Source organism: Mixophyes fleayi, chromosome 4, assembly GCF_038048845.1.
Source record: "Mixophyes fleayi isolate aMixFle1 chromosome 4, aMixFle1.hap1, whole genome shotgun sequence".
NCBI lineage: Eukaryota > Metazoa > Chordata > Amphibia > Anura > Limnodynastidae > Mixophyes > Mixophyes fleayi.
In genome coordinates this window covers 2,493,415-2,507,359 of record NC_134405.1, presented here as the reverse complement: position 1 = coordinate 2,507,359, position 13,945 = coordinate 2,493,415, and the positions used below count along the sequence as shown (strand labels likewise).

At 43.5% G+C, this 13,945-nt stretch overlaps 1 protein-coding gene across 1 annotated transcript in view; it reads left to right on the top strand.

Annotated features, from left to right (window-relative positions):
• Positions 1-13,945, top strand: part of LOC142150935 (phospholipid scramblase 2-like) — a 116,267-nt gene that overhangs the window by 32,125 nt on the left and 70,197 nt on the right. The window contains exons 2-4 of the mRNA XM_075206135.1: positions 5,122-5,204; positions 7,078-7,244; positions 8,547-8,574. Of these exons, the coding sequence (XP_075062236.1) occupies positions 5,192-5,204; positions 7,078-7,244; positions 8,547-8,574 (208 nt within the window). The 5' untranslated portion in view covers positions 5,122-5,191. The remainder of the gene's footprint in view (positions 1-5,121; positions 5,205-7,077; positions 7,245-8,546; positions 8,575-13,945) is intronic.

Here is a 13,945-nt window from a genome sequence, read left to right as displayed (position 1 = left end):
TACAGAGAAGTACGATCAAGTGTCCTCAGTGCTCTAAAAAATGCGGTTGTACCCACTGTCCACTTAACCACGGACATGTGGACAAGTGGTTCTGGGCAAACGAAGGACTATATGACTGTGACAGCCCACTGGGTAGATGCATCCCCTTCCGCAGCAACAGCAACAGCTGCATCAGTAGCAGCAACTACAAAATGGCTGCTCGTGCAAAGGCAGGCAACATTGTGTATTACAGGCTTTAATAAGAGGCACAACGCTGACAACATATTAGAGAAAATGAGGGAAATTATCTCCCAGTGGCTTACCCCACTTAGACTCTCATGGGGATTTGTGGTGTCAGACAATGCCAGTAACATTGTGCGGGCATTAAATATGGGCAATTTCCAGCACGTCCCATGTTTTGCCCACACCATTAATTTGGTGGTGCAGCATTACCTCAAGAGTGACAGGGGTGTGCAGGAAATGCTTGCGGTGGCGCGCAAAATTGCTGGACACTTTCGGCATTCAGCCAGTGCCTACCGCAGACTAGAGGCACATCAAAAAAGCATGAACCTGCCCTGCCATCACCTCAAACAAGAGGTTGTGACGCGCTGGAACTCCACCCTCTATATGCTGCAGAGGATGGAGGAGCAGCAAAAGGCCATTCAGGCCTACACAGCCACCTACGACATAGGCAAAGGAGTGGGGATGCGCCTCAGTCAAGCGCAGTGGAGACTGATTTCCGTGTTGTGCAAGGTTCTGCAGCCATTTGAACTTGCCACACGAGAAGTCAGTTCCGACACTGCCAGCTTGAGTCAGGTCATTCCCCTGATCAGGCTGTTGCAGAAGCAGCTGGAGAAAGTGAGGGAGGAGCTGGTAAGCCATTGCGATTACACCAAGCATGTAGCTCTTGTGGATGTAGCCCTTCGTACACTTTGCCAGGATCCGAGGGTGGTCACTCTTTTAAAGTCAGAGGAATACATTCTGGCCACCGTGCTCGATCCTCGGTTTAAAGCGTATGTTGTGTCTCTGTTTCCGGCGGACACAAGTCTACAGCGGTGCAAAGACCTGCTGGTCAGGAGATTGTCCTCTGAAGAGGACCGTGACATGCCAACAGCTCCACCCTCATTTTCTTCCACATCTATGGCTGCGAGGAAAAAGCTCAGTTTTCCCAAAAGAGGCACTGGCGGGGATGCTGATAACATCTGGTCCGGACTGAAGGACCTGCCAACCATTGCAGACATGTCTACTCTCGCTGCATTGGATGCTGTCACAATAGAAAAAATTGTGGATGATTACTTTGCTGACACCATCCAAGTAGACATGTCAGACAGTCCATATTGTTACTGGCAGGAAAAAAAGGCAGTTTGGAAGCCCCTGTACAAACTGGCTCTATTTTACCTGAGTTGTCCCCCCTCCAGTGTGTACTCGGAAAGAGTTTTTAGTGCAGCGGGGAACCTGGTCAGTGAGCGGCGAAGGAGGTTGCTTCCTCATAACGTTGAAAAAATGATGTTTATAAAAATGAATAATCAATTCCTCAATGAAGTACAGCACTGCCCTCCAGATACTACAGAGGGACCTGTGGTTGTGGAGTCCAGCGGGGACGAATTGATAATGTGTGATGAGGAGGAAGTACACACTGTAGGGGGAGAGGAATCAGAGGTTGAGGATGAGGAGGACATCTTGCCTCAGTAGAGCCTGTTTAGTCTGTACAGGGAGAGATGAATAGCTTTTTTGGTGTGGGGGCCCAAACAAACCAATCATTTCAGCCAAAGTTGTTTGGTAGACCCTGTCGCTGAAATGATTGGTTTGTTAAAGTGTGCATGTCCTATTTCAACAACATAAGGGTGGGTGTGAGGGCCCAAGGACAATTCCATCTTGAAACTTTTTTTTTTGCATTATATGACCAATCAACAGTCGTTTGCCATGTTCAAAAAGTAAAACCAAATTTAAACAAATTCAAGAAATTAAACCAAAAGTAAAATGCCCTTTCATAATTTAAAAAAAGAGGTATTGACGTGCTCTAAAACTACTGTATTGTTGTTTATATTTTATAAACACTACACTTGAAAGCTTGAGTCTTTCAATAAAAAAGTAACTGTAAATTGCACGAATATTTGCAACAGGGACAATTTTAGGGTTAAGAAAGTCAACTAATAACACTTCGACGCTGTCTGTCTTTATAAACACTACACTTGGAAGTTGGAGGAGGTATTGTGGCCCCGGCACCAAATTTACTACCGGGGCCACTCCACTGTGCAGTCCATATTTAGGTGTATCAGATATTAAACAACGTTGACAGTTGATGCCCAATTTTTTAATTATATTGTGGCCTCGGTACCAAATTGTGTACCGGGGCCACCACACTACGCAGTCCATACCCTTTTTTGGTGGAATTCTGACCCGTGGAGGGTTTTTTAACTATATTGTGGCCTCGGTACCAAATTGTGTACCGGGGCCACCACACTACGCAGTCAAGATAGATAGATGCGTATCATAGATAAAGTACATTCAGTGGTGTGGGGCAAATTGAAAAATATTCAAAATGCACTGACATTATCAAAAACAAGAGGTTGTCACACGCTAAAACTCCAACATGTATATGATGGAGAGGATGGAGGAGCAGCCGTATGTGCAGTGTAATGCAGACCTGTTGAAGGTTTTTTATATATTTTATTGTGGTGCCCAGTGCCCACTCCTCTACGCAGTCCAGATACATTTATTGGTGCGAATCATAAAAGTTCATTGTTTTTAATATATATTGTGGTGACCCACTCCTCTACGCAGTCCAGGTACATTTATTGGTGCGAATCATACAAGTTGATGGTTTTCTTATTATATATATTGTGGTGACCCACTCCTCTACGCAGTCCAGATACATTTATTGGTGCGAATCATAAAAGTTCAGGGTTTTTAATATATTTTGTGGTGACCAACTCCTCTACGCAGTCCAGATACATTTATTGGTGCGAATCATAAAAGTTCAGGGTTTTTAATATATATTGTGGTGACCCACTCCTCTACGCAGTCCAGGTACATTTATTGGTGCGAATCATACAAGTTGATGGTTTTCTTATTATATATATTGTGGTGACCCACTCCTCTACGCAGTCCAGATACATTAATTGGTGCGAATCATAAAAGTTCAGGGTTTTTAATATATATTGTGGTGACCCACTCCTCTACGCAGTCCAGGTACATTTATTGGTGCGAATCATACAAGTTGATGGTTTTCTTATTATATATATTGTGGTGACCCACTCCTCTACGCAGTCCAGATACATTTATTGGTGCGAATCATAAAAGTTCAGGGTTTTTAATATATATTGTGGTGACCCACTCCTCTACGCAGTCCAGGTACATTTATTGGTGCGAATCATACAAGTTGATGGTTTTCTTATTATATATATTGTGGTGACCCACTCCTCTATGCAGTCCAGATACATTTATTGGTGCGAATCATAAAAGTTCAGGGTTTTTAATATATTTTGTGGTGACCAACTCCTCTACGCAGTCCAGATACATTTATTGGTGCGAATCATAAAAGTTCAGGGTTTTTAATATATATTGTGGTGACCCACTCCTCTACGCAGTCCAGGTACATTTATTGGTGCGAATCATACAAGTTGATGGTTTTCTTATTATATATATTGTGGTGACCCACTCCTCTACGCAGTCCAGAAAGATACCTCGTTGCAACGTTTTGGACTAATAACTATATTGTGAGGTGTTCAGAATACACTGTAAATTAGTGGAAATGCTTGTTATTGAATGTTATTGAGGTTACTAATAGCATAGGAGTGAAAATAAGCCCAAAAACTTGATTTTTAAACTTTTTATGTTTTTTCCAAAAAAAATCCGAATCCAAAACCTTAAATCCGAACCGAGACCTTTCGTCAAGTGTTTTGCGAGACAAATCCGAACCCCAAAAATAATAAAAATCCGGATCCAAAACACAAAACACGAGACCTCAAAAGTCGCCGGTGCACATCCCTAACTCCCAGTACCCTCTGTCCCTCCATAGTAAACCTGCACTATATCACTCTATTGTTCTGTATATCTTTATATATATACTCCTAGTACTCTCTGTCCTCCATAGTAATCCTGCACTATATCCTGTATTGTTCTGTATATCTTTATATATACTCCCAGTACCCTCTGTTCTCCATAGTAATCCTGCACTATATCCTGTATTGTTCTGTATATCTTTATATATACTCCCAGTACTCTCTGTCCCCCCATAGTAATCCTGCACTATATCCTGTATTGTTCTGTATATCTTTATATATACTCCCAGTACTCTCTGTCCCTCCATAGTAATCCTGTACTATATCCAGTATTGTTCTGTATATCTTTATATATACTCCCAGTACTCTCTGTCCCTCCATAGTAATCCTGCACTATATCCTGTATTGTTCTGTATATCTTTATATATACTCCCAGTACTCTCTGTCCCTCCATAGTAATCCTGTACTATATCCTGTATTGTTCTGTATATCTTTATATATACTCCCAGTACTCTCTGTCCCCCCATAGTAATCCTGCACTATATCCTGTATTGTTCTGTATATCTTTATATATACTCCCAGTACTCTCTGTCCCTCCATAGTAATCCTGTACTATATCCAGTATTGTTCTGTATATCTTTATATATACTCCCAGTACTCTCTGTCCCCCCATAGTAATCCTGCACTATATCCTGTATTGTTCTGTATATCTTTATATATACTCCCAGTACTCTCTGTCCCCCCATAGTAATCCTGTACTATATCCTGTATTGTTCTGTATATCTTTATATATACTCCCAGTACTCTCTGTCCCTCCATAGTAATCCTGTACTATATCCTGTATTGTTCTGTATATCTTTATATATACTCCCAGTACACTCTGTCCCCCCATAGTAATCCTGCACTATATCCTGTATTGTTCTGTATATCTTTATATATACTCCTAGTACTCTCTGTCCCTCCATAATAATCCTGTACTATATCCTGTATTGTTCTGTATATCTTTATATATACTCCCAGTACTCTCTGTCCCTCCATAGTAATCCTGCACTATATCCTGTATTGTTCTGTATATCTTTATATATACTCCCAGTACCCTCGGTCCCCCCATAGTAACTCTGCATATATCATGTTTCAGGACATACCCTCTGCAGTGTCAGAACTACTACGTTTCCTAAGTACATACAGGTGATCCTGTCTCTGTCTAAATGTCTTCAAAAGGTGAGCTGTTATTTATGATAATATATCTTTATTTCCTTGTAACTGTGTAGAGTGTAAGCTCTTCAGTCCAGGGCATATGTGTATTTCTTTCCAGTATTGCAATTGTTTTTCTACCATATTACTTGTAAATTCTGGGAGGGATCAGATTCTTCTGACATTGAGACTTGAGATGATTTAGAGAATGTCCCATCAGATTGGTGCTGTTCAGCAGTTGTTCACAAGCTGAGACATCAGCCAGTACCTGTAGTTGCTGCTGGCTGCATTTTCCGAATCTTCCACCTTATTACCAATCTGGGGCCGCTCTTCTCCTCCGTTACATGTACGTCCGGTGCCACCTCCTAGTACCAGAAAGACGTAACTGCCTGGAGAATAAACATTTACTACATCTCCGGTCCTTTGTGTGTAATGAGGAGAACATGACTATTTGGGGCACTCTGTGGTCTATGTTTATTCACATTATTAAAACTTTATCTTTAATAGAATGATTAAAATAAATATGGAAAAAATCATCCAATTATTGTCCCGAGTAATTCTAGTAGCGAATTAGTTAAAAACAATATTGGTGAAAGTGATTTACAATGATACAAATTGTGTCAATAAAATGTCTGATCTGGTTAATGTGAAGGCTCACTGTGTGCATATAACCAGGTTAGTATATGCTGATATCCTTGGCTTATTCATTCCAATGTATTAATGTCCTTTTAGCTGTCTTGCACATTCACACAGTTATGTAAACCTAGCCTTGTATTATGTATACTTACTAATTATAGTGAGAGAGCAACAGGAATGCCCATTACTGCCCTAGGCTCTTATTAGCTTAGAGACAATCTCCTGAGTAGGGAATAGTAGTTGTATATAATTATCATAAACCTGTTATTTATAGGCTAATATCGTCACAGCCTCTAGTATTGATCACCCAACCTAGGAGGATGTTAGTGGTGGTTCAAACAGTGAATTACTGAGCTGACAATACATTAGTAGGATAATGATAGAGTCCTTGTTTTATAGTGTTCCACCTAACATTGTACCCCATAATGTAGAGAGATGGTCAACCCTAGGGTCTACTGTGATTAATTAATAATTAGTCAATACAGTGAGCCTTGGCGGCTGCGTTGCCATTTTGTTGACACAATTTGTATCACTGTATATCACTTTCACCCAGGGCCGCCATCAGGGGGTACGGGGGGTACTGTTGTACCGGGCCCGGGCTCACCAGGGGGCCCGGTACAACAGCGCAGCACAGACTTACCTGGGGCCCCGCTGGTCTCCGCTACTCTGTCTTCAGCCTGACTGTCACCGTGATCTGGCTGTCACAGGCAGATCACATGATCGCAGGGGGAATGATTCCTCCACCCCTGCGATCGCATCCTGGTGCCTGGCTGTCACGGTGACAGCCAGGCTGAAGACAGAGTAGCGGAGACCAGCAGGGCCCCAGGTAAGTATGTGTTGCTTATGGGGGCGGGGGACAAGGGGACACGGGGGGCCTTACTGGGCCCCATGATTGCTGAAGGCGGCCCTGCTTTCACCAATTTGTTTTTAACTATTTCGCTACTAGTAACACTTAGGACAATAATGGGATAATTTTTTCCTTATTTATTTTAATCAATGTACTAAAAAGAATGTTTTAATAATGTGAATAAACAAAGATCACAGAGTGCCCTAAATAGTCATGTTCTTCTCCTATCTTTTGAAATCCATAGGCCCTTTTTACCTCAATCTGATGCTGGAACTATCACAGTTTAAGGATCCGCAGTATATATCTAGTTTACTTTTCGCTGAGGTGGAGGCCCTGGAGACTTTCCAGTCACTGTATTCCACATTATGGAGGCATCTTCTGTTCCATTCACTGTGGTTTCTGCTGCTGTTCTTACAGATTCTGGACCAGTGCAATTTCCTACAGCCCCCCAGGGTGAACCCCCCAGCTATGATTCTATTGCACCAGGTGCCCCACCCATTATGTATCCACCGGTTGCTCCCAACCCTGCCCTACGCAACATGGAATATAAGGGAGGATCTCCTGGTCTTCAACATCTCCTGCAGGTAAGTGTCCTGCTTGTTTTATAGTGTTCCACCCAACGTCGTACCCCATAATGTAGAGAGATGGTCAACACTAGGGTCTGCTGAGATTACAACTTACACAGGGAGTGATTGTTGCAGTATTTCTCAGTATATATCTCTCTTCTCCTATATTCTATAGACTGTAAGCTCTTTGGGTGAGGCAATTTTCTTTTTTCATCCACAGCATTTCCTGTATTTATGTGGATCACGTTATAATACCTGTATCGTTTATATGTGTAATCTCTTTATATAACCTACAGTCAATATGCAAATATTCCATTGCAGTAAGTCCCAAGTCTTTGGGTTGTATTTGGGGGGCACAAAAAGTCATAAACTCCCCCACTGCAGCTTGTGTCAGACTTGAGTTTTATCGTGGACTCTGGGGAAACAATAAGTAAACATGAGCCCTATTCACAAATTAGCTCCTTTCGCCTTTAACACAACTTATCATGGCAATAAATAAAATACTTTATTGCCACAATTACCAAAAAATATCTGTACAATAAGTCCAGCCCTGGTGTTTTTAGTGGTGAAGTATTTACTGCTTAGTTTTTCTCTCTGTGCTCCCTCTTGTGCATTTTATTATTCACCTTTTTGGCCAAAGTCCATAGACATCAGCTCAGTATCTCGGAGCTGTGCAACCTCTAGTGCTCATCCACTACCTCAATCCCTCTCACACAACAACTATCTTCTCCCTTCTTCCAACCACATTCTCACTTCTCCACTTTACCACCTGCTCTAGAACACTTGATCTATATGCAATAAACCAACCATCCATCCTATTATCTCTAATTCCCTCATCCTCCATCCTGCTACTGCTCCTTGCTCCCCTTTATGGCACTACTTCCTATTCAGCTTCCACCCCACACTTCTCACCAGGTGGCTGGAAAGGTATTGGAGAAGACTTCATAATCTCGCCTGGCTGCACCTTCCAGTTATCAGGAGGGGAAGGGAACCTTTGGTGGATAAAGCTGATCTGGATGCCAGGAAAGGGAAAATTTATTTGTGCTGTAGACAGGTAATTTTAGTGTTAGGAGGAGAACCCCTGTCCCCTCCCATCCCCTGATTCAGCCACCTTAAACACGGACAACTTGTCTCCTTCAAGGGAGAAATATTTAATCAGTTCACATGTTTCTTAAATAATAGTCTAATATAAAACAGTGTTAAAGGTTTCTAATAGAATATGTGCCTGGTTGATAACAAGTTATATTTATGTATAATAGGGACACATTATACCTTATGCTCAGTAGTTATTACTCAGTAATACTGCTCTTTATCTTTCAGATCAGCCAGTTTTCCGTGATGGAGAAATGTAAGAATGGCATTGTTATATTTCCTTCACTGCTCTGTAATAGACATCACCTGCTGTGTACTCTGATCTCTGGACACCCAACTTTACCAGATCAGCCAACTGACCCCAATCACTCCATGTCCACATTAACCAGATCATTCAACTGACCCCGATCACTCTATGTTCACATTAACCAGATCAGCCAACTGACCCCGATCACTTTATGTTCACATTAACCAGATCAGCCAACTGACCCCGATCACTCTACGTTCACATTAACCAGATCAGCCAACTGACCCCAATCATTTTACGTTCACATTAACCAGATCAGCCAACTGACCCCGATCACTCTATGTTCACATTAACCAGATCAGCCAACTGACCCCAATCACTCTACGTTCACATTAACCAGATCAGCCAACTGACCCCAATCATTTTATGTTCACATTAACCAGATCAGCCAACTGACCCCGATCACTCTACGTTCACATTAACCAGATCAGCCAACTGACCCCAATCACTCTATGTTCACATTAACCAGATCAGCCAACTGACCACAATCATTTTATGTTCACATTAACCAGATCAGCCAACTGACCCCTAATCATTTTACGTTCACATTAACCAGATCAGCCAACTGACCCCAATCACTCTACATTCACATTAACCAGATCAGCCAACTGACCCCAATCACTCTACGTTCACATTAACCAGATCAGCCAACTGACCCCAATCATTTTACGTTCACATTAACCAGATCAGCCAACTGACCCCAATCACTCTACTTTCACATTAACCAGATCAGCCAACTGACCCCAATCACTCTACATTCACATTAACCAGATCAGCCAACTGACCCCAATCATTTTACGTTCTCATTAACCAGATCAGCCAACTGACCCCGATCACTCTACATCCACATTTACTAGATCACCTAACAGACCTCTACATTTCTACACCCACAATTATCATATGTCATTGTGCTGGTGTTTGTGCTACATCTGTCCTTATGTGGATTTTGGGCCTCATTTAGAATTGGACGGCTTTGTGTTCAAATGGTTCGTGTAAAATATGTGGTGTAATAAACTGCGCCCTGACGTGGTTATTTTGAGTTGCCCGAACCTCAACATATGTGACACCAAAAAGAATGTGTTAGAATCTGCCCGCATCAACTCTACAACCTTACTGTGACAGGATGGACCACCTATGCCCAGGGCCGCCGAGAGGGGGGGGGAGCGGGTACAGTTTACCCGGGCCCGACCATGCCAGGGGGCCCGGGCCGGGCCCTCGCTGCTAATTAATTTTTTTTTTTATTATTTTTCTGTCTTGCGCTTTTTTTTTAACTTTTTATATTTTTTTTTCCCGCGGGGGGGGGGATGGTCTTGGGTTTCTTGGGAGCTGGGAGGAAGAATAAATTAAAAAAAAAAAAATACTCACGTGATCGCGCGGCGCCGTGTCCCTCCTCTCCTCCATTCACACTGACTGCCGGGCGTGACGTCATCAAGTCACGCCTGTCAGTCAGTGAGGAGCGCCGCAGCCAGCAGGAAGAAAGAAGACAGGAGAGGAGACAGAAGAGCAGAAAAGAAAAGAAAGAAGTTGACAAAAGGTAAGTAAAGAAACGGAGAGGCTAGGGGAGGAAAACAGGGAGGGACAATACTATAAAGAAAGGGGACAGAGAAACAGAGGAGGAAAAAAAGGAGAGAGCCACAGAGGAATAAAAAAAAATTGGGGAGAGAGGAACAGGGAAGGGGAAAAAAAGTGGGAGAGAGGAACAGAGGAGGGAAAAAAAGGAGAGAGCCACAGGGGAATAAAAAAAAAAGTGGGAGAGAGGAACAGAGGAGGGAAAAAAAGGAGAGAGCCACAGGGGAATAAAAAAAAAAGTGGGAGAGAGGAACAGAGGAGGGAAAAAAAGGAGAGAGCCACAGAGGAATAAAAAAAAAATTGGGGAGAGAGGAACAGAGGAGGAAAAAAAGGAGAGAGCCACAGAGGAATAAAAAAAAGTGGGAGAGAGGAACAGAGGAGGAAAAAAAGTGGGAGAGAGGCACAAAGTAAAAAAGAAGGGGGAAAAGCAGCATGGAGGTCGCAGTGTGAGCATAAGGGGGTACAGTGTAGTTGTGATGAAGGGGCACAGTATTGTGTGTGTAATGGCACAGGGGGCTTGTTGCAATGTAGTGTGTGTGAGGTAGGTGGCAGCTAATTAATGGGCGCTATTTTGTTTGTAGGGTGATGGTGAGGCAATTTAATAGTAGGGACTATTAATTTAAGATGGGGTGGTTTGGGGGCTATTGAATCTTGGGGTGAGTTTAGGGAGAATGAGGTCTATTTATTAAATGTGACTATGAATTATTTAATGGCAGTGATGGTTGCGGGAAATAGGTATTGCTGGGGCTGTTTGCAGGAAGGGAAATAGGTTTATTTATTAAATGTGAATAGTATTATTTTAATGTTGGGGCTGGAGGAAGGCCTAATTATTAATCGTGGGTGCTATTGATTTAACGCCGGGGCTGGCTGTAATTTTCTAAATGTAGCCATTTTTTTTTCAAAATAGGTCCTTCAACATTTCTGGATCCGGACAGGCCACAACTAAAGAAAGCAGCAGCCACAGGTGGAGAAAGTGAGAAGAACAGGTAGGAGAGAGCAGCACAGTGTGTGAAATGTTGTGATTCTAGTAGGGACAATACCAATTTTTGGTGAATGTTGTGTCCAATGTAAGGTGTAGGCCAAGACTGAACTGTTTGTGTACACACTGCATTGTTTGTATACTACCCTGTGGTGGTAGATGTCCTGAAAGTCAGGAGTGCTTGAACATATGTGACGCTCCGGCGAATTGAGAGCCTAGTGGTTTTTATGTTAGCCACGCCCAATGGCACGTTTGCCACGCCCCCAAATGCATGACCACACCTCCCAAAATTTTTGCACCGCCGTTTGGCTAGCCACGCCCCTGAATATATGACCATACACCTAATCTTATACGGCGGCGCAAAAAAATTTTGGGGCTTACTTCACTATGAGGGGGGCCCCATGAATTTGTTGTACCCGGGCCCTGAATTCTTCTTGGCAGCCCTGCCTATGCCACCCCGTCTGTTGCTGCTGGGAACCGGCTGGGCTTACTTTGCCACCGTTCCCTTTCTTTATACCAAATGCGCCCTTTAACTGCAGTAGGAGGGACTTAAACTGCTGTCACCACTGGACTCCTTAACAGCATCCAGAACCGCGTTCCTTCTGGGTAACTGTCGCTGCTACTGTACCCCCTCCCCGGGCACCTGGGCTGGTACCCCTGACCTCTTACTATGGATCAGGGTTGCTGCTGATGGATCCCCCCTGGCCTATCACACTGGTCAGAGCTGCTGGGTAGCGGGCAGAGCGGTGGTACCGGAAAAGCTGGGTCCAAATCTCAGAACAGCCAGAAACAGATTAGAGTTGGGTATAATCTGCAAGTCACAGGAATTTCAACATTGAAGAAGTTGTCAAGCAGGTCTTGAAGCAAGTGATGTTTATTTAGCGCCTGTAGTCCTAACAAGGACAGTTCACACTGGTTTAACGTACCAGTGATCAGGTCAGATGGAACCACACTGATACATTTCAATGTACAAGTTTATTTACAGTCTTAGAGACTAGACTTGGCAAGCCAGTCCCCTGATCAGATGGCTCCGCACAGACTGCAATATGTTATTATATTAATATATTATTATATATAATATTTCATTCACAGATTAACATCAGGATATGAGATGTTCTTTAAGCATGGATTTAAATGAAATTTATACTTAACAAAATTTGCAGTAATTTGTGATACCCTAAATCACGTTGATTAGAGATTTCTTTTCACTGTAACCAGGGCCGCAGAGATGGGGGTGGGGCGGTTACATTTTACCCGGGCCCGGCCATGCCAAGGGGCCCGGGCTGGGCTCTCACTACTAATTTTAAATTTTTCTTTTTTTTCCCTGTGATCTTCCTTTTTTTTTTTCCGCTTGGGGAGGGGGGAAGGGGGGCTGCGGGGGGTCCGTCTCATTCCTTGGTGGGGGGAGCTGGAAGAAAAAAAAAAGAATTTCATACTCACGTGATAGCGGCTCCGGCATCCCCTCTCCTCTCTGCTCCATTCACACTGACTGTCGGGTGTGATGTCATCAAGTCACGCCCGACAGTCAGAGAGGAGCGCCGCAGAGAGGACCCAGCAAGAAGAAAGAAGAGACGACAGAAGAGAAGAAAAGAAAAGAAAAAAGATAGAATCTAACAAAAGGTAAGTAAAGAAGCTGAGAGGCAAGGGGGGAAAACAGAAAGGGACAGTGCTATAAGGAAGGGGAGGGAGGCACAGAGTGAAAAAAAAGGGGGAGAGAGGCACAGAGGAAAAATGGGGGAGAGAGGCACAGAGTGAAAAAAAAAGGGGGAGAGAGGCACAGAGGAAAAAAAAGGGGGAGAGAGACACAGAGTGAAAAAAAAAGGGGGAGAGGGGCACAGAGAGGAAAAAGGGGGAGAGAGACACAGAGTGAAAAAAAGTGGGAGAGAGGCACAGAGGAAAAAAAAGTGGGAGAGAGACACAGAGTACAAAAAGGGGGAGAGAGGCACAAAGTAAAAAAAAGTGGGAGAGAGGCACAGAGTGAAAAAAGGGGGAGAGGCACAGAGTGAAAAAAAAGGGGGAGAGAGGCACAGAGAGGAAAAAGAGGGAGAGAGGCACAGAGAGGAAAAAGGGGGAGAGAGGCACAGAGAGGAAAAAGGGGGAGAGAGGCACAGAGTGAAAGAAAAGGGGGAGAGAGGCACAGAGAGGAAAAAGGGGGAGAGAGGCACAGAGAGGAAAAAGGGGGAGAGAGGCACAGAGAGGAAAAAGGGGGAGAGAGGCACAGAGTGAAAGAAAAGGGGGAGAGAGGCACAGAGAGGAAAAAGGGGGAGAGAGGCACAGAGAGGAAAAAGGGGGAAGAGAGGCACAGAGTGAAAAAAAAATAGGAAGAGAGGCACAGAGTGAAAAAGAAGGGGGAAAGCAGCATGGAGGGCGCAGTGTTAGCATAAGGGGGCACAGTGTAGTTGTGATGAAGGGGCACAGTATTGTGTGTGTAATGGCACAGGGGGCTTGTGGCAATGTAGTGTGTGCAAGGTAGGTTGTGGCTAATTAATGGGTGCTATTTTGTTTGTAGGGTGATGGTGAGGCAATTTAATAGTGGGGACTATTAATTTAAGATGGGGTGGTTTGGGGGCTATTGAATGTTGGGGTGAGTTTGGGGAGAATGAAGTCTATTTACGAAATGTGGCTATGAATTATTTAATGGCCGTGATGGTTGCGGGAAATAGATATTCCTGGGGCTGTTTGCAGGAAGGGAAATAGGTTTATTTATTAAATTTGAATACTAATATTTTAATGTTGGGGCTGGAGGAAGGCCTAATTATTAATCGTGGGTGC